The sequence below is a fragment of the Zea mays genome, chromosome 2 (assembly GCF_902167145.1).
Source record: "Zea mays cultivar B73 chromosome 2, Zm-B73-REFERENCE-NAM-5.0, whole genome shotgun sequence".
In the NCBI taxonomy this organism is placed as follows: Eukaryota; Viridiplantae; Streptophyta; class Magnoliopsida; order Poales; family Poaceae; genus Zea; species Zea mays.
This window is the reverse complement of record NC_050097.1, coordinates 42,138,782-42,158,910: the sequence shown is the minus strand read 5'-3', so window position 1 is coordinate 42,158,910 and position 20,129 is coordinate 42,138,782. Positions and strand designations below refer to the sequence as shown.

The window sequence follows — 20,129 nt, the reverse complement described above, 5'->3', positions numbered from 1 at the left end:
AAAATCCGTAGTCCTCTCCATCAAAGTGAGGGGGCTTGCCAAGTGGAATGGGGAGCAATTGAGCATTTGAACTATGCGGGATGCGCGAATAATCGAAAGAAAAGTTTGAGTTAACCGTCTTTCGTCTATCGTAGTCGTCGTCGTCCTTTTGGGAGGAGGAAGATTCGTCGCTGTCGTAGTAGACAATTTCCTTGATGCGCCTTGTCTTCTTCTTCCTCCCATCTTTTCTTTTGTGGCCCGAGCCCGAGTCGTTGGACTTGTCATCCCTTGGCTCGTTGACAAAGGACTCCTTTTCCTTGTCGTTGATCACCATCCCCTTGCCTTTAGGATCCATCTCTTCGGGCGGTTAGTCCCTTTCTTGAAGAGAACGGCTCCGATACCAATTGAGAGCACCTAGAGGGGGGGTGAATAGGTGATCCTGTAACACTTTAAAACTTTAAGCCACAAAACTTGGTTAAACGTTAGCACAGTTAATGCCAAGTGGCTAGAGAGAAGATCTTGCACAATACGATAACCACAAAGAGTTCAACACAGAGACGACACAGTGGTTTATCCCGTGGTTCGACCAAGTACAAAACTTGCCTACTCCACGTTGTGGTGTCCCAACGGACGAGAGTTGCACTCAACTCCTCTCAAGTGATCCAATGATCAACTTGAATACCACAGTGTTATGCTTTTCTTTTCTTATCCCGTTCGCGAGGAATCTCCACAACTTGGAGCCTCTCGCCCTTACACTTTTGATGTTCACAAAGAATCACGGAGTAAGGAAGGGAAGCAACACACACAAATCCACAGCAAAATGCGCACACACACGGCCAAGAATCGAGCTCAAAAGACTATCTCAAAGTTCTTACTCGAACTGAGCTCGAATCACTGAGAATGACAAACGAATGCGCAAAGACTGAGTGTGGATGATCAAGAATGCTCTAAGGTTGCTTGGTGTACTCCTCCATGCGCCTAGGGGTCCCTTTTATAGCCCCAAGGCAGCTAGGAGCCGTTGAGAGAAATTCTGGAAGGCTGGTCTTGCCTTCTGTCATCGGGCGCATCGGACAGTCCGGTGCACACCGGACACTGTCCGGTGCCCGATCTCCTTCCTAAAATGGCACAGCCGACCGTTGCAGATCTGGGAGCCGTTGGCGCACCGTACATGTCCGGTGCACACCGGACAGTCCGGTGCCCCCTTCTGGCCGTTGGCTTGGCCACGTGTCGCGCGCAGATTCCGCGGCCGACCGTTGGCCCGGCCGACCGTTGGCTCACCGGACAGTCTGGTGCACACCGGACAGTCCGGTGAATTTTAGCCGTACGTCGTCGGCGAATTCCCGAGAGCGGCCACTTCGCTCGAGCCAGCCTGGCGCACCGGACACTGTCCGGTGCACCACCGGACAGTCCGGTGCCCCAGACCGAAACAGCCTCTTGGCTGTACACAGCCAACTCTTCTCTTTTCTTCTTCTTTCTGTTTCTGATACTTAGACAAGTATATTAGTACACAAAACCAATGTACTAAGACTTAGAAACATACCTTTGCTCTTGATTTGCACTTTGTCCATCCATGGGCATAGATTCACATTTAAGCACTTGTGTTGGCACTCAATCACCAAAATACTTAGAAATGGCCCAAGGGCACATTTCCCTTTCACTCGGGGGCTGCTCTCGCAACCCGGCTACGGCCAAACCATTGACAGCGTCAACAAACCAGCTCAGAAACCCGGGACCTGACCATGCACCCGGGCCACAATCAGGTCGCATGAGGGAACAACCAGGCCGGCTGAGGCATCATGAAAGGCATTAAGACCTCAGAGGAGTCAAACCACTCCTCCGAGGCCTCGGGGGCTACACCCGGCGGGTGCGCTCGTGTGCACCCACCATAACAAAATACAACTGAGAAAGGCCAGTCCCCTCACAAAAAAGTGCGGCAAAGCCTCCAAGCGAGTACCATCACTCCCTTTGAGGCTCGGGGGCTACTATCGGGTACCATAATTAGGGGTACCCCCAACTCTCCTAAACACGCTGGTAACCACCATCAGCACAAACCGCAAAGACTGATGGGCGCGGTTCAGGTCAAGGCCTCGTCTACCAAGGGACGCAATCTCGCCTCGCCCGAGCCCGGCCTCGGGCGGGAACAGTAGTCCCAGACGAATTCACGCCTCGTCCAAGAGCCTCCTCAGGCAGTGGGCGCACCCTCGGCTCGCCCGAAGCCCAGCTCGGGCAGGCTTCATCGAGAAGCAACCTTGGCCAAATCGCCTCACCAACCGACCGTATCGCAGGCGCATTCAATGCAGGGATCGTCTGACACCTTATCCTGACACGCGTGCCTCAGTCGGCAAGGTCGAAGTGACCGCAGTCACTTCGCCCTTTCACTGACCGACCTGACAGGAAAACAGCGCCGCTCGCCCCGCTCCGACTGCTGTGCCACCCACCAGGGTGAGACTGACGACAACCAAGTTCGGCCTCGGGCGCAACAGGAAGCTCCGCCTCGCCCGACCTTAGGCCTCGGCCTCGGAAGGAGGTCTTCGCCTGAGGGCTCGGCCTCAACCTCGGCCTCGGAAGGAGGTCTCCGCCTCGCCCGACCCCAGGGCTCGGCCTCAACCTCGGCCTCGGGAGGAATCGTGTCCTCGCCCGACCCCGGCCTCGGCCTCAGGAGAAACCTCCGCCTCGCCCAACCTTGGGCTCAGACCAACCGCGCCACGGGGGATACATCATTACCCTACCCCTAGCTAGCTCAGGCTACAATGGAACAAGACTGACGTCCCATCTGGCTCGCCCCGGAAACAAGTAATGATGGCTCCCCGCGTGCGTCCATGACGACGGTGGTTCTCAGCCTCCTACGGAAGCAAGGAGACGTCAGCAGGATCCCAGCAACGCCGACAACTGTGCTTCTACAGGGCTCAGGCACTTCTCCGACGGCCACGTTACCGCGTACATAGGGCTCTAGCACCTCTTCGACAGCCACGTTGGCATGTACACAGGGCTCAGGCACCTCTCTGCCAGACACGTTAGCGCATAGCTACACCCCCATTGTACACCTGGACCCTCTCCTTGCATCTATAAAAGGGAGGTCCAGGGCCTTCATGCGAGGGGGTCGCGCGGGGGAACGAGCTAACGAACAGGCTCACTTTCTCTCTCTCTCGCGAACGCTTGTAACCCCTACTACGAGCACACCCCCCTGGTGCGAGATAATACGAAAGCCGCGTTTCTCCCTTGTGTTCCATCTCGCGCCAACCCATCTGGGCAGGGGCACGCAGCGACAAATTTACTCGTCGGTCCAGGGACCCCCGGGTCCGAAACGCCGACAATAATCTAAATTATATAATCCAGATTATAATCTAGATCTATTATAATCTACATGTAGTTGTTTGGTAGTTTAGAATATACAAATGTAGATTATTCGTAAAGACAACAATACCCTTATTTGTTTATTTGAGGTGAGAAAAAAAGATGGCATATATTGTAATTTTTATTTACATAATCATGGGTAGTGGGTTTTTTGCCAAAATAATCTCAAATAAGCTATTCTTGAGGAGATTATGAGATTAGGGTTTAGATTATATAATCTGAACCCATAATCTAGGTGTTTGTTTAGCTACTAGATTATTTGCTCTGGATTGTATAATCTAGAGAGATTATAATATGAAACAAACAGAGCCATAGGTCATGGCAGGCCGAGCCGGCCCAAAAAGTACAGGTATAGTGGCAGCCTTAAAACCCCTTTTTCGGGCACAAACCCCCAGCCGTCCGTGACATCGCCGGGATCCCGCCCGGACCTCACCCGGCGATATGTCGACGGCGGCTCCCGCGCCGGGCTCCACGGCCACGGTGCGGGTATCCAACATCCCGGCCTCGGCCATCGCCGCAGAGCTGCTCGCCTTCTTTGACTCCGCCGTCACCATCGCTGGCGCGACCTTCGCCTGCGAGATAGTCGCCGCTCACCGCGGCTGGCTCAGCCGCGGCCACGGTTTCGTCCAGTTTGATTCCTCCGCCGCCGCCACCCACGCCATCGACCTCGCCTCCTCTGGCCGCCTGCCCCCCTTCCTCGGCTCCTGCCTATCCGTCTCCCCCGCCCGCGCTGACCTCCTGCCCCGCGCGCCCGACCTCTCCCTCCGCGCTGCCAGCGCGAGCCTCATTCTAGGCAACCGCGTCGCCGAGCGCGAGCTGGAGGTGGCCTACTCCTGCGACGGCGTGCGGGCCGAGGTCATCCCGAGGATGCGGCGTGTGGACCTCTACCTGAAGCACGATTCCCAGAGCTACAAGCTTGAGGTTCTCTTTGAGGACATCAATGAGTGCTTTGGGTGCCACCTCGATGGGACGGGCGCCATCTTGCTGCAGGCGAGCTGCTTTTACACCATGCTATTCGTTTCGATGCAAAAAGTTCCAAAACCTATGCACCCAGTGTGACTATTTCGAATTGATAGACGACACGCGGATATCTGATTGATATGCACTGTCTTCAATCCTCATTTTTGGTCAGCCAGGAGAATGACCCCTAGCTCAATCTGGGTAGAGTTGCAAGTCACAAGTAAATCTATAGATATTTGCAGACCAAAGACCAATGACCCAGCTTTATTGGAATCTTAAGAGTAGTTTTACTGTGGTTACCAGTTTATTACAAAAGATAAGGCTTCAACAACTCTACTCGAGTCTGACCTTTCTATGTATAGAACACTTCCAAACAAACCTTCGTAAGCAACAGTCACCGAAAGAACCTTGACTACTGTCATCAAAACTCGGGAAACGAAATGAACTAACCCCAAATATCAATAAAATGTCCAGCAAAGAACAGCCTAGGAGGAAAACCACTCCACGGTAACCACCAGACACCTTTATAAGCATTTTTCAGCTCACAACTGCTCTACCCCTTTTGACAGTTGAGGGATCATCTCCTCCACATCAACATATAATTGGACCTCAATTCTGGCCTAACAACCCAGTAGAATGGGAGCACAATACATTTACATACCCGAGTGGGTTGCAGCCTGCAGATGGAGCTCCCTTCTTCCTCTAGCGCTGCACAGAAGGATATTTTTGCAATCTTCTATGGCCTGCTATAGCATATGTTGTGTATCAGCGTTCAAAACAATCACACTCTAGGTTTCCATATGATTCATTTATTGCATAATCTAGCCACTTTCTATTTTTAATAACTACTCAACAATTTGAGATATGCACAATAAACTGAAATCCTCATAAGGGATAAGATCTTTTACTTTGGAACTGATCATTAACTTCATATTTATGCAAACATAATCGAGTTTCTGCTGAATGTTATTTGAAGTATGTCTTTTTCATCATATTTTTTTGAGAGTGTAATCTGTTTAAGATTTATTAACTTAATACATTGAAGTAGATTTTACAAAGGATATGCTATCAATTTCTTGTGTTAATATTATGCTTCCCCTGTCATTGTTCGTGTTAATAGTAATCTGCCCCTGCTGAATACACATTATCTGCAACGATATATACTTAATGCTTGCCATATTTCATTGGCTGTCAATTTATTTCAGCTGCAATATTCTTTGGGCACCTTTTTAATGAATCTGAAGCTACACTCTAATAAATAGTATCATCCTTGCTTCAGCTGACTTATGCACCAAGAATACACATTGCAATTTCTGGGTCTACAGTTAAATCAAGGTTTACAGATGATCGCTTTCATGCATGCAAGGAGGACGCCAAATTTGCATGGGTCAGAGCACTAGATTTCACACCTAATAGCTCTTTTGGCGAGTGTTCCACTCTTGTCCTGAAACTGAGCAAAGGTGCATCAGTATCATATATTCTTGAAAGTTTACCCTTCTCAGGAGAATTAGGGGAATTGGCCATTGCTTCGATGGATGTGTTTGGCTCCTCCTCCAATGTGGTTCCTCTTGTTGACTGCCCAAATGGCTTTTCTGTGCCTTATGAAGTACTTTTTCGTCTGAACTCTCTTGTTCACATGGGGAAGCTAGTTGCCAGGCATGTTAATGCTGATCTGTTTAAAGTCCTTGAAGATCTGTCAATCGATACTTTAAGGAGAATATTTGAGAAAATGAGCAAATTAAAATCTACCTGCTATGAACCTTTGCAATTCATCAGACATGAGGCTCATAGCATGAATATGAGAAAGAAAGCCTTGTCCAACAAGAGGGAGAGTGGAAAATTGATGAGGTGTTACAGAATTCACATCACACCATCAAAAATATACTGCTTGGGGCCTGAGGAAGAAGTTTCAAATTACGTGGTTAAGTACCATTCTGAGTATGCTTCTGACTTTGCTCGAGTTACTTTTGTTGATGAAGATTGGAGCAAGCTTTCTCCCAATGCATTGTCAGCTAGAACTGAACAAGGTTTCTTTTCTAAACCCTTGAAAACTGGCCTGTATCATCGTATTCTCTCCATTCTAAAAGAAGGATTTTGCATTGGCCCCAAAAAATATGAATTTTTGGCCTTTTCAGCAAGTCAGCTTCGTGGTAATTCTGTTTGGATGTTTGCTTCAAATAGTTCTCTGACTGCTGAGAATATAAGGAGGTGGATGGGCCACTTTGAAGATATCCGTTCAGTCTCCAAGTGTGCAGCTAGAATGGGCCAACTGTTTAGCTCATCCAGGCAAACATTTGAAGTCTCATCATATGATGTAGAAGTAATTCCAGATATTGAAGTCACAACTGATGGCACTAAATACATATTTTCAGATGGTATCGGGAAGATTTCTACTAGATTTGCCAGACAAGTCGCCAAATTAATTGGCTTAGACCCAGCTCATCCTCCTTCTGCTTTTCAAATAAGGTATGGGGGCTATAAAGGAGTCATCACTATTGACCCTACATCCTTTTTCAATCTTTCTCTGCGACCTAGTATGAAGAAGTTTGAATCGAAGAGCACTATGCTGAACATTACAAATTGGAGTAAGTCTCAGCCATGTTATGTGAACCGTGAAATTATCTCTCTTCTTTCAACATTGGGGATAAAGGATGAAGTATTTGAATCGATGCAACAAGATGACATGCACGAATCAGATGGAATGCTAACAAATAAAGAAGCTGCTTTGTCTGTCCTAGGGAAAATTGGTGGCGGTGATACCAAGACGGCAGCTGATATGCTTCTGCAAGGCTATGAACCAAGTTCAGAGCCTTACCTATTAATGATTCTTAAAGCCCATCGGGCTAATAGGCTGACCGACATAAGAACTCGGTGTAAGATTCATGTCCAGAAAGGCCGTGTTCTTATTGGTTGTTTGGATGAAACTTGCAAATTAGAGTATGGCCAAGTTTACATCAGAATTACAAAGAATCACAAGGAGCAGAAGTACAGTGAACAGCCGTTCTTTTGCAACGATGATGGCAAAACAGCTGTAATTGTAGGAAAAGTTGCAATCACAAAAAACCCTTGTCTCCATCCTGGTGATGTCAGAGTACTTGAAGCTGTATATGACCCTGGATTGGATGCTAGGGGTCTTATTGATTGTGTTGTATTTCCTCAGAGAGGGGAAAGGTATGTTTTCTATTCTGAAGCTGAAAAAAAGACCATCTCAGAATGTGGATTTCAATTTCTCTGTCCATGGCTGTGAAGCAACCTGTCTACTGAATTAAGACACCGTATTTGTCCCTGTTAGCCATGTTGCCCATATTATGTTAATATCCAATTGTGTAGCTTACAGTTAGCCATTTGGGTTAATGTTAATGCTTGCACTATCCTTACTTGAAGCCTTCAAATTAATTAGGCCTCATCCGAATGAATGCTCCGGGGGCGATTTGGATGGCGACCTCTTCTTTATTACTTGGGATGACAAACTGATTCCGGAGAAGGTTGATGCACCTATGGACTACACTGCAACGAGGCCACGCATAATGGACCATGCTGTTACACTTGAGGTACACTCCTTACTCCTGAGTGTCTCTCATCCGCTCATTTTTTCTGAATTATGTATACTACGTATGATTTGCTGTTCTTATTTGGTTAATGTCAGATTTCTGTACTTGCAAAATATCAGTTTATGAATTGCCGTTATCTTTCCCCTGAGACGATGGATACATTGATTTGTGCTGTCTACTGTATTGAGCTAAGAAACCTGGCGTGTTTCTAAAATGTGTTTATGTAATAAGGATTAAATCCATGAAACAGGCCCTGATAGGGCAATAACGAGCACAAGACCATCCAGCCAGCATGGTATTAAGACGGTATGTGCATTGGCTGGCATGTGGAAGTAATCTACCTACTTGAAAAATACATGTTTAAAATGAAAAAAATGATGTTTTGAACCTGAATATGCTCACCGTGAGCATTCAGCAAATTCCTGCATATTTTGCCATCTCGCTTGAGCAAAATGTTAACATCTGCATGCAAATGGTTGCAGGAAATTCAGAAGCACTTCGTCAGTTACATGATAAACGATACCCTCGGTGCCATCTCCACCGCCCACTTGATCCACGCAGACCGTGATCCACTGAAAGCTCGCAGCCCCGAGTGCGTCCAGCTGGCCGCTCTGCACTCCATGGCGGTCGACTTCGCCAAGACGGGAGCTCCAGCCGAGATGCCCCTGGCGCTGAGGCCCCGGGAGTTTCCGGACTTCATGGAACGGTGGGAGAGGCCAATGTACGTCTCCAACGGCGTCCTCGGCAAGCTCTACCGCGCTGCCCTGCGGCACGAGGAGGACGCAGAAGCGCTCCTGCCTGCGGGCCCACCGAGCTGCGTGTACGACCCGGACCTCGAGGTCGCCGGTTTCGACGAGTTCCTGGACGCAGCGGAGGAGCGGTACGAGGCGTACGCCGAGAGGCTGGGCGCCCTGATGACCTACTACTCGGCGGAGCGCGAGGACGAGATTCTGACAGGCAACATCCGGAACAAGCTGGTGTACCTGCGGCGGGACAACAAGCGCTACTTCGAGATGAAGGACCGCATCATCGCCGCCGTCGACGCGCTGCACGCGGAGGTGAGGGGGTGGCTCAGGGCGTGCAAGGAGGACGACGCGTCGAGGGTGGCGTCGGCGTGGTACCACGTGACCTACCACCCGGACCGCCGCGGGGAGAAGCGGTTCTGGAGCTTCCCGTGGATCATCTGCGACACCCTGCTGGCCATCAAGGCGGCGCGCAGGTGCCGGAAGCGGGTGGAAGACGCCGCCGTGCCCATGGACTGCGACGGTTCCTAGACGGAGGTGCCACTGTGGCAGTGAAGTGAGCCTGTGATGCGAGTGGAAACTGTAGTAATAAGATGCAGTACCGCTGAGCGCTGATTGCTGTAAAAAGAAGTTAGCGCGGGTTGTCTTGAGCTCCTCCTAACAGGCGTACGTATGGTGGAACCGTGGAATCATGATTTGCCGCCCTTGCTGATGACTAGAAGCAGGTACGGTTAGCTAAGCCGTTACGTATGGGTCACCGAGTTCCCCGGCCCTAAAGTTGTTGGGGGCTTGGGGTGGCTGCTTGACCACCCTCGAGTCGTGACATGTTCTGTCCCCCCTGCGATCGTCTACCAAACCTCCAACAGTCCAACGCTACTACTACTCATGTGAGTTTTGACTTTCCACAAATACTTGACGTTTTGGTTAACAAAGTCGTGGAGCTTAGCAGCTATCAAGAGTTAAATCCAGAAACATAAACGTCAAAATATGTACAGCTTTGTGTTGTAAAGTAGTTGCATAAGCTCTTATAAGTCATCACATTGTTGAGCACCAAAAGGGTGATTATTCTTATTTTGTGCGTGGTTATCCATCTAATTATGTGGGAGTTGTTGGCTATCTCCTATGAATAGGTCCAGACCTTCTCCCCTATAAATATAAAGAGTACAACCGATTGAGAACCCCTGAACACATTCCAATCGAACAAATTACTTTATTTACCTTTTCTGCACTATAAATAGTTGTAGCGTAGTTCTAGTTGTATCCTTCCGCATATCCACCTCCACCCCTATTCGACTCGACCCTATGATCTTTACCCCTCCTCAGGGGCAAAATCTACTTCGTCTACTTCAATCAATATCTCTTTCTCGAATTGATCTCTTAATTTCTAGGCGACTCTACGTCGTCTGGAGACGCCCCGGGTGACCTGCTGACCCGGAACACCATAAGACCTCTCTCCCAGGGGACGGTCATACGAGGAGAAGAAGAAGACGACCCTGCGCCATCGCGGACCGTCCGGCCCAGAGCTCGGACCGTCCGGATTGCGCGCAGGGAAGACGCCGCTTCTGCCCCCAGGTTGCGGATCGTCCGGCCCAAACTGCGGACCGTCCGCGCCTCCGCAGCGAGCACTGACAGACGATCCATCGCAGACCACCGCCACTGCTCACCTTGCGAAGCCGAACCCAAGGTATTGCTCATCACGAGAAGGTCCTAGGTTCGTTACTGTTTGGTCCCAAATAGATGGTGACTATCATAGACGTATTGCCCCACATTTAGGATAACCACTTTATTTGACCCTACATCATCTAAAGGTGCCAAGTAACTCCAGACGATTCATTATAGTGTTTGGTGACAAAAAGGCGCCAATACACATTAGTATTACGTCCTGTTTGAATTCATTAGCCTTAGAGCTACATTTTTGCTACTGTTGGATAAGATCATGTGACCATATCTCTATCTTGTTGGATAAGATTATGTGACCCTATTTTTATCTCTTTTGCCTATATAAATAGGTCACCCTTGTATCCTGTACTTGAATAACATATAATAGATCTGTTTTTTCGTAGTTTTTTTCTCCTCCACATTGGAGGAGTTTTTTTTCACATTAAACTCTATGTCTACTTTTTTGCACCTGTGATCCTAACAATTGGTATGAATTGGCGGGGACAACAGATCTAGTGATAAATCAGCGGCCGAACCGGGAAAAGTGAGAGCAGCGGCTACGGATCGGATCTAATGAAGAACGGCGGCGGCGGCGGAAAAACTGTGATTTGGAATGCCATCAGTTTGGGAATCGTGGAGTGCTACTGCTGCCTGGGATTTCACGTGAAGTGCTGCTAGAGATCATCATTGCTGCTTCTTGGAATCTCCACACAAGAATCAAATCATTGATTTATTTCCCTTTTGCTACGTGCACTTAACAGATTGCACATTTCTATTTCATCTGAAATTATTTATTTCGGATTATAAATGTTGACTAAAATTGATATTCCGAAGTTTGATGGTTGATCAGTTTTGCTATTTGGCAGATTCAGATAAAGGTTGTTCTTACTCAGTTATGTGTACCAAAAGCGTTACAATCGCGACCTGCTGATATAACTGATGATAAATGGGAAGATCTTAATGAAAAAGCTTTGTCCGCCTTACAACTCAGTTTATCTCCTGATGTTCTGCGTGAAGTAATGAATGCAAAATCTGCAGTAGAATTGTGGAACAAATTGGAGGAGCTATATATGACCAAGAGTCTTGCTAATAAGCTCCGTCTCAAAGAGCGCATTTATATTATTCGTATGGCAGAATGTACATCTATTCAGTCACATATTAATAAATTTAATTCAATTATTGTGGACCTTGAGAGCCTTGATGTGAAGATAGATGATGAAGATAAGACAATTTTGTTGGTAGTCTCATTGCCCCTTCTTTTAAGCATTTTAAAGAAATTATGTTTTATGGTAATCATACTTCACTGTCCTTTGAGAATGTTAAGTCAAATTTATTGTCCAAAGAAAAATTTGATGTTGATTCTCGTTCTGAACCCAAAGGTGAAGGTTTAATTGTTCAAGGATCTGGAAATCATTAATCCAACCTTTATTGCCCTTATTGCAGAAAAATACTCATCATATTTCTCAGTGCCCTAAGGTGAGAAATAAAGAGAAGAGAAAGAAAAAAGAATTGGATAAGTCTTCTGTTGAAGCCAGTTTTGTTGAAACTTTGGATAGTGGAGAAACTGTATTTGTTGCCTCTGTTGAAAAGTGCTCTTCTTGGGTTCTCGATTCCGCTTGCACTTTTCATATTTGTTCACATAGAGATTGGTTTTCTGATTATGTTCAGTCTCATGCTGGTAAGGATGTTATTGGAGATGGATCCACATGTGAGATTATTGGAATCGGCTCTATTTATATCCAAGTTCATGATGGCAGTATTAAGAAACTTATCGATGTCCGTTTTGTTCCAAAATTGAAGAGAAATCTTATTTCTTTGAGCACTTTAGAAGCAATGAGATTCAATTTTGCTGCTATTGATGGTGTTCTTAAGGTTTATCGTGGCAACCGTATTATCTTGAAGGGCAACCGTTTGAATAATCTCTATTACTTGCAATGTTCAACAGTTGATGCTGAAGCTGTTTCAATTGCGTTCCAGAAGAGAGGTTATTTTGATGATATGAAGCCGTGCTCCAGTTCCAAGTCTAATGATTCCTTAGACTTGATTGATATTCAAATTTAGCATCCTAGTAGTGTTTGAGAAAACAGTTTTATAGATTAGCGTCAAGGGGATATTTGTTGGATAAGATCATGTGATCTTATCTCTATCTTGTTGGATAAGATCATGTGACCCTATCTTTATCTACTTTGCCTATATAAATAAGTCTCCCTTGTATCCTGTACTTGAACAACATATAATAGATCTGTTTTCCCGTGGTTTTTTTCTCCTCCACATTCGAGGAGTTCTTTCCATATTAAACTCTATGTCTCCTTTTTGTTCCCACCTGCGATCCTAACAGCTACAATTAGTGGTCCAAGTTACATTAGAACCTGCAGGTTGCAGCACATGCTAACCTGAGTGCTGACCAGGGTTGAGTCCAGGTCGTTGTTCAACCAAACACGTGACCGTTAACCGTTACATGGGCGTCTCGCGGTGACAGCGGGAGAAGAGGAAACCGCGAAGGCGAGACCGCGAGACGACTACGGAGTACGGACAGGAGAAGGCGAGAAGCTCGCAAAGAAAACCAAACCAGAACCCACCCTCGTCGTCCGCCTCCAGAGAAGCAGAAAATCGTGTCCCGAGTCCGCCGCCCTACGCCTACTGCTCCTCCCACCACCACCAAACAAACACCACACCGCGCGCCACGCCTCCGTCTGCCGGCGGTGACCGAGCCAGCTCATCAGCGGCCAAGGAGCGGGATGCCGGGGCCAGGAGCGCACCTGCTGTACGCTCTGTCGGGCGGTGCGGCGCTGTCTCGGCTCGCCGGCCCGGACCGCCGCTTCGGGCCGCACCACTGCGCCGTCTACGCAGCGAACGCGTTCCTCGGCCCGGACCTCGGCTCCTTCGCCGAGTGGCTCTGCTCCTTCCTCCCCTCGGCCTCCGCCGCGGGGGACCTCGCCATGGCCGCCGTGCACCACCCCTTCTACTACCCGCTCCTCCTCGGCCTCCCGCTCGCCTGGGCCTACGCCTGGCTCTCCCGCCGTCTGCTTCGCGCCGGCGTCCTCGACTCTCCCTCCGGGGTGGGTGCCGGAATTTCCAATTCCTCATGAATCCTTCTTTCGCCGCGTTGGATTTGCTATGTTTGCTTCCTCCCACTTTTTTTAATCTACTGTTCGGTACGGCTGCGTTCGGAGTCTAGCAACTTGGTGCCAATGCCATTCTAGTTTAGCAAATGCCGCGTTATCTTAATCCTCTGTTGCAGAATAGTGTTGAGTAGCTTCGCAGCCCAGACGCCTCTGTATCAATCTAGTGTTGCGTGCCTGATTTGTTTAATCTTGGTGGCTTGGTGCTGCTGCAGGTACCATTAAGAAAGAGGCAGTGTTTCTTGCTGATCTCTGCCGGCTCGCTCTCCCACTTTTTCTTGGATCACTTGTTTGAGGTGAGCATTCAGTAGTTTGGATTTTTTGTCAACCGGAAGTCGGCAAGGAATGTCTCGTGAACATGGGATGTATCAGCTTAGAATTGATGTCCCAACTTTAAAAGTGTGTGCTTGACATCTTGGACAGTTGGACCCAAGTTGTTCTAGAAATACCCAACTAATCCAACTGGCATGATGTTTCTGCACTGCATGTGAAGTAAAATTTGTTCAGATCACAAATGAACCTTTCCCTTTGATGCTTTGGGATTGAATGTGTCATTTTACCCGACTGAGTCATGTTACACACTTATACTGCTGCAGGAGAATGGGCATTCTACAATGTACACTTGGATACTGAGCACTGGTTGGTGGAAAGGTCGTGCTCCTATCAATCCAGATGCAGTGCTCGTCGTAGGACTTCTTTGCACTTGCCTCATGGGGGGATATGTGTACATCAACAGGTGATAGCTTTTTAGGTGCACTATCCCAAGTACAAACTAAAAAATGTTACACAGAAACTAGATTAGGTTTCTTGCAAGATTCTAAATAGATAGCTATATCATGTGCTGTTATAAAGTGCAGTGTGTTTTGGAACCTCGCCGCTATGCCAGTACAAACTAACCTGTTCAAACGTCGAGTCGGGTCAAGTTCAGGTCGTGGGTTGTTTGGCACGGCCTGCACTGACCCGTGCATAGTGTCAGGTCAGGTCAACCCGTGACTTCTTGTCGGGCGTGTCGGGTTAGTTTTTTTTGGGTTGGGTTAGGTTTATTGGCTTTGGGTCGGGTTTTGGGGTGAAAAATATGGTAAGTACCTGGCCCGTGGATCATTCTGGGTCAACACTATGGACCTTGTCCACCCGTCGCATTGGTCGGGTGGCCCATGCTCCGGTCTGGTACAAACACAATGTTAATTCTTTGTTCCTTGTATACACAACAAGTAACTATAATTTGTTCTCTATATAAGTTATTGTTTTCCTCAGAATCTTAAAGTAGAAAGGAAAAACTTTTTTATATATACAACTCTAGAATTCAGAACATCTATTTTTGGTGGCTAGTTTTCATTACCATGTTTGAATGGAGATTGAGAAAGCTGTTTGGTTCATTAGGCCTGGGCATTTTCAGTTGTATCACTTTATTTCTAGATTTGTAATGGATGGAAATAGGCGATCCTTATACACCCTAAAAGTGTAAAGTGTTGGCACCACATCATTCAAAATTCTGTTTCTTTGTTTAGTGTGCCTGTTGTATAACTTGTCTGTTTTAGGTTGTTCTTGTTCTGTTTCAAGTGTTCTGGCCTAGTGTTGTTGTATTGAACCTGTCTTTCTTTCTTTTTATGCAAACGTAGTCAGTTCTCCTGTGCATTGTAGCAAAAAGGAATTACAGACGTATCTGATATATGCTCACTTGGGTTTCCAATGTTTAAATCACTCCTTACGTTCCTTTCTGAAAAACATTATCAAGTACAAATTCTTATTGCAGTTCTGTAAACACTCTTGTTCCTTGTTTTGGCAGAGTGAATCATGGAAGGTCTGCAGCAGAAAAATCAAACCAATCTTTCTTTCTCATTCTGATGATAGCCACCCTGTACTGTATGTGGTGTGCCAGTCAGATATACCTGCGGCAACCCCCTCAACCTGCCATAGGTGAAGAAGCTGATCTCGGAGTGATAATATTTCTTGCGATTTATCTTTTTCTCCCACATGGCCTGTGCGCCCTTTCGATGAATCAAAAGGATTATACAGATGCACTGAATGAATTGCCACTTCAATAATGCGTGTCGTTATTATTCATTTTTCTTCCAGTCTGTGCAGAATATCAGTTTGGTAACAGTCTGGTTTCTGCATTATGTTGTAATTAGATTTAGTTACTACCTGAATGATTACTAGTGCACTTATGTATAGCCCTGTAATTCTGGAAGCATATATTATTGTGGAACAAAGCTGTATGGATGGTGCTGACTTCTGGTGAAAAAGAATTTCATCTTTTTCATTGGTCGCAGAGGTGGATCATATGGATTTGTATTCAAGGCACACATGACTATATTTTTCATTTGGCACTAGTTGGTATATGCTATAAAGTGATGATGTCTGTCAAGCTAGTTATCGTGCCTTGTACACTTACCAGCGTTTCCTTTTTATAGTAAGTTGAAAGATAGCATATTCACTTGGACCATCACAGTGAATTCAAGTGCTGCATTAAACTCATTATACTAAGAGGTATCATGCTTGACACCTTTAGGGCTAGTTTGGTGACAAAGCAATTGAGGAGGATTGGGCGGGATTGAGGAGGAAATGGACTAATTTCCTCCTCAATCCCCCACAATTCCCTTGTCACCAAACTAGCCCTTATAGGTTTTTCTCTACTGTAGCTATACTTCTCTGTATAGTGTGACAGAAAAGGTGCTGAAATATTCAAGCCTGTGCTCTAATAGAAGTCTAGATCGTAGTACTGTCCCTAGATTTGGTCTTTCAGTATCTCTGGTTATAGGTGTGAACTAATTCTATTGGTTTGTCTTAACTTTTCTGATGTAAATTTCTCATCACTCGAATGGTTTTTCGTTCACTTAGCGCACAAAAATGCTTAAGCATGGTCATGTAAACATCAAGGGTCTTAAGGATTACACATAATAGCTATGCAAGGGATTCGACAATGCTAATGTTGTTGTGTTTTGCATCATCTCTCATGGATATCTCAAGAGCCTTCTCAAGTCTTGACACAACTTGCTCCATGGATGGCCGTTGCTTCTTGTGGCCAGTGCATAACAGAGCAAGCTTCAAACTGAGGTCAAATGCCTCCGTTGAATACTCTCCATTCAACCTAGGATCAGCAAACTCTGATACATTGCCATCTTGGATAAGTGTAGAAGCCTGGGAACAAAAGGTACACATATTCGGCTCATTCAATTGTTCTTCCCAGAACGTAGTATCTTACTTTAACTGCTTATGATCTTACCATTTTGTCCAGTGACATTGGCATAGCAGTATTCATGATGTTGATTGCTCGTCTTCCTGAGAGGAGTTGGAGGAGCACCATGCCGAAGCTGTACACATCCCCTGCAGCATTCACCCTGTGGTTGTGGCGGTATTCTGGATCAACATAGCCAAATGTTCCTCTGACTTCAGAGCTTACGTGCGACACACCTAAGTCGATGACTCTAGAGAGTCCAAAATCTGACAGCTTGGGTTCCATATCAACCCCAAGAAGTATATTGGTTGGCTGTCATAGAAAGTGTGAGTTTGACTAAACATGAATCTATAGATGCACTGAAGACTTTCAGATCATGCAACAAACCTTGATGTCACGGTGAACGATGCAGCCTTCAGGGTATATGTGCAGGAACCAAAGGCCACAAGCACTTCCAAGTGCTATCTGAAGCCTCTGAATCCATGGAAGGTTCTTGTCTTTTCCTAGAATCAAAATTTTTTTTCTTCAATTATGCAACAACGTATAGAGTTCTAGTCGTCACTTTAAATGTTTAGGCTATCATGTTACTCACCAAATAGCCATTCTGATAGGTTACCGTTGATGCACAGCTCATACACAAGAAAACACTCCTCCTGCCCGTCACAGTAACCTCTTAATGACACAAGGTTCGGGTGCCTGACATGTGACAGGCTTTTAACTTCCCTTAGGAATGTTTCTGCATGCTCATTCTTAACAATGTGCTTCACTGCAACAGGCCAGCCATTTGTCAGCACTCCTCTGTATACCTTGCCTGGAACCACAAGATGAACCAGTTGCACACCATAAAGGACAACATATACTTGAACAGTTAGGTTTCTAAGTCTCGTGTTCTTGGATGAAAAATATACTTTCTCTTGATTTATGGTATAGATACCATAACTGTGAATCAGGTATTGTGAACACGTACCTGCAATACCCTGTCCAATGACGTTTGATGGACTCAAGTTTTCAGTTGCTGTGTATATTTCTTTGATCGACATCGGCTTGCAGGTAGTCTCCTCATACTCAAGGGATGCCAACGCGACCTCTGCAAGAAAAAAAAACATGTGCAACTTCGTATTGCTATTAGTGGGTAAAAAAACATCTATCTCAGTAACTTCTATATGCATATGGATGTGCAATTAATTAGTGAAATTACCAATATCGTTTCTTGATGGTTGGGACTTGCTGGCTCTTCTTCTCCTAACACTGCAGAAAACAGCTATGGCCCCAATTATCACCCCAGCACAGAGGCATCCTAGCAACGCTTCGTATCCTGTTGATAAATTTTGAGGAGCTCAAAGCTTGAAAGATCAAGTAGAAAGGTATGTGCAAGAGAAGTAAAATAAACCAACCTCTCTGCATCCCCTTTAGCTTATGGCACTTACCGGAAGAACACAAGAATGCTTCTCGCTCACCTTGTTGTTGTTCTAATAATGAAGACAAGTATGTCTCCATGGACAATCTATAACCAGTCGATGTTACCAATGAAGCGTGTAGTGACTGACCATTGCCGTCCAATGCATAGGCATGGAAGAAGCCAAAAACACAAAAATAAATCATATCCCGTAATTAAAGTGTTAATGACTAACCATTGCCGGTCAAGGCATAGCCGCATAGAAGAAGCCAAAAGCACTAAAAAAATATTATATCCCATAATTTGTTTGGGGGTATTGATCAGAAATTCTGAATCCAACGTCAGCAGTGTCAAGTATGATTGTACATGTACAGATGGACTTGGATTGGTGTGTTGTTGGGTTAGTGGAGATCCATTAGTTTTCACCCTTTCTATTTAGTAATCAATACATTTGCAACAAAGCAGAGGAGAGATAGACAAATGTCAAACGTGGCAACTCTATACGCATGGTTTAATAATGTACAATGGGCCCGTGTAAAATATGAAGTAGATTACTGGAGCACTCCTCTACTTGGACGGCTTCAAATGAGCCAAACTAGGAGTTAGAAACAACATGTTCTTTGTTCTTTAAACATTAACTACTGGAGCAGATCATCTAACCATCCACACGTATTTTGTACTCAAGTGTAACCTCCCTGCTCTTTTCAGGCACACTTTGTCTTCAACTGTCTGTTGGTTTTTACTGCTGTTCAGCCTGTCCTTATGTTGATTGTTTTGTTGGATATGTGGATGTTAAGTTGTTATAATCGACTTGAACTCGCCAGATGTACTACTTCGCAAATCTCTTGTTTGGATCTGTGAACACACAGGGATAATTTATAGGGAATGATCCTGTCATACTATGAAGACGAAATTTCATGACGCCATCAAATGTAGGCTCACTATTGGTGGGAGAATTCGATACCATACTGCTTCAACTGTATTTATATGCCTTGAGATTTGATACCGTGTCATTTCACACTCCAATTTGAATAGTACCTTTAAGATTTGATACTGTGTTGTTTCAGCTTTCAACAGTATAATACCTTCGATTGCTTCTTAAGATAGATTCTTTCCCCAGAAAATTCCTGTTCGGATGCATCAGATTCTCAGGCAAACTATTTTCTCCACAGTAGAAGCCGGCTTGAAACGGCCTTGAGAAAGGGTCTAAAAAAAGAGTCAGCGTCGCTTTCGTGGGTCCACAGTGACCATGAGACAATACTACACCCATTTTTTTTTTGTTGATAATACCTAGTAGCTAGGTCAATCAGTTATAATCTTAAAAGAACACACGGTTTTGAGAGAAACAAATGGCTGCTACAGCTCTTCCTAAAAATGAACGAACCATATTTTTCTCGCCCTTGTTTGCTTGTGAGAATATAGCATGCAATATCTTTATGGACATCCACAAAGGCTTTTTTTTATTAGAGCCTGTTTAGAAGCAACAGTCTCTAAGAAACTAGAAACTGGTTTCTATTCTAGGTTTCTAAAAACATTTAAATCGGTCAGAGTAGGCAACGAGGAGATCACAGTAGACATGGGAGAGGTGGCAATCACTATAATTTTTACCAAACCAACTGAGGACAACACCTAATTTGTTGGACAAAAACTGATTTTAGCTAAAAAAAGGACAAGTTTCTTGTGTTTTTAGAAATTGGGAATCAAGTTCCTAAAAACTAAAGCATAAGCCGACATATTTAAAAGCAACTCAGTTTCTTTAAACCAGTTTTTTTTTTAAAAAAAATGAGTGCTTCCAAATTGACCCTTAGTCGTCTCAGGTGATATCTCTATGCCTGATTCGGAGAATAAGATGGTTGTAGATTGATTTATTGTAAGTTCATGTTACCGTGTTAGGGAAAACCAAGAGAAATCTTAAGGCTCGCAGCATTGTTGAACTTTTCTTGTTGGCGTATTGCTGTCGTGTTTGTTGATAGTCAACTTCTTGTACTGATTTATCAATCCTTCAGTAACCAACTTTTTTGTTTATCGAAAACTGCTGGCAGGACATCGTCTGCCAGGCAAATATAGTATTAGTAATAGAGGAGAGAATTCAGTAACTAGCTAGCCAATCATATGCGATAATGAAACTTCATAAGAAGTCATCTGAAAACCGTAATCTAGTTTAAATAAAGTTATATAATAAAATAA

The 20,129-nt window shown here is 45.4% G+C and overlaps 3 protein-coding genes and 1 pseudogene across 5 annotated transcripts; 3 read left to right on the top strand and 1 right to left on the bottom strand.

Moving 5' to 3' along the window:
- The first annotated feature begins 3,712 nt into the window (after positions 1 to 3,712).
- Positions 3,713 to 9,326, top strand: LOC100502460 (RNA-dependent DNA polymerase). 2 transcript variants are annotated; one of them, XM_008670353.3, is made up of 5 exons: positions 3,713 to 4,323; positions 5,573 to 6,320; positions 6,429 to 7,464; positions 7,694 to 7,844; positions 8,327 to 9,326. In XM_008670353.3, exons 1-5 carry the CDS (start codon positions 3,775 to 3,777, stop codon positions 9,116 to 9,118), a joined length of 3,276 nt encoding a protein of 1,091 aa, XP_008668575.1. In that variant the 5' UTR covers positions 3,713 to 3,774; the 3' UTR covers positions 9,119 to 9,326. The 2 variants fall into 2 exon arrangements, with proteins under 2 accessions (XP_008668575.1, NP_001183867.1); NM_001196938.1 differs by having other exon boundaries at positions 3,775 to 4,323; positions 5,573 to 7,464; positions 8,327 to 9,118.
- Positions 9,327 to 12,908: 3,582 nt separating this feature from the next.
- Positions 12,909 to 15,674, top strand: LOC100278581 (uncharacterized). Its single transcript, NM_001165648.1, has 4 exons — positions 12,909 to 13,305; positions 13,584 to 13,664; positions 13,965 to 14,104; positions 15,155 to 15,674. Exons 1-4 carry the CDS (start codon positions 12,985 to 12,987, stop codon positions 15,411 to 15,413), a joined length of 801 nt encoding a protein of 266 aa, NP_001159120.1. The 5' UTR covers positions 12,909 to 12,984; the 3' UTR covers positions 15,414 to 15,674.
- Positions 15,675 to 16,160: 486 nt separating this feature from the next.
- Positions 16,161 to 18,051, bottom strand: LOC109943989 (stk2). Its single transcript, XM_020548274.3, has 7 exons — positions 17,941 to 18,051; positions 17,745 to 17,861; positions 17,514 to 17,633; positions 17,139 to 17,357; positions 16,934 to 17,049; positions 16,595 to 16,858; positions 16,161 to 16,509 (listed from the first exon to the last, which is right to left on the bottom strand). The coding sequence occupies exons 1-7, from the start codon at positions 18,041 to 18,043 to the stop codon at positions 16,273 to 16,275; spliced, it is 1,176 nt and encodes a 391-aa protein (XP_020403863.2). The 5' UTR covers positions 18,044 to 18,051; the 3' UTR covers positions 16,161 to 16,272.
- Positions 16,341 to 19,025, top strand: LOC112935940 (uncharacterized; annotated as a pseudogene). The gene is made up of 7 exons (NR_157836.1): positions 16,341 to 16,522; positions 16,607 to 17,035; positions 17,176 to 17,232; positions 17,322 to 17,413; positions 17,597 to 17,678; positions 17,801 to 17,910; positions 18,651 to 19,025. The product of NR_157836.1 is annotated as an uncharacterized protein (transcript).
- Positions 19,026 to 20,129: the final 1,104 nt, after the last annotated feature.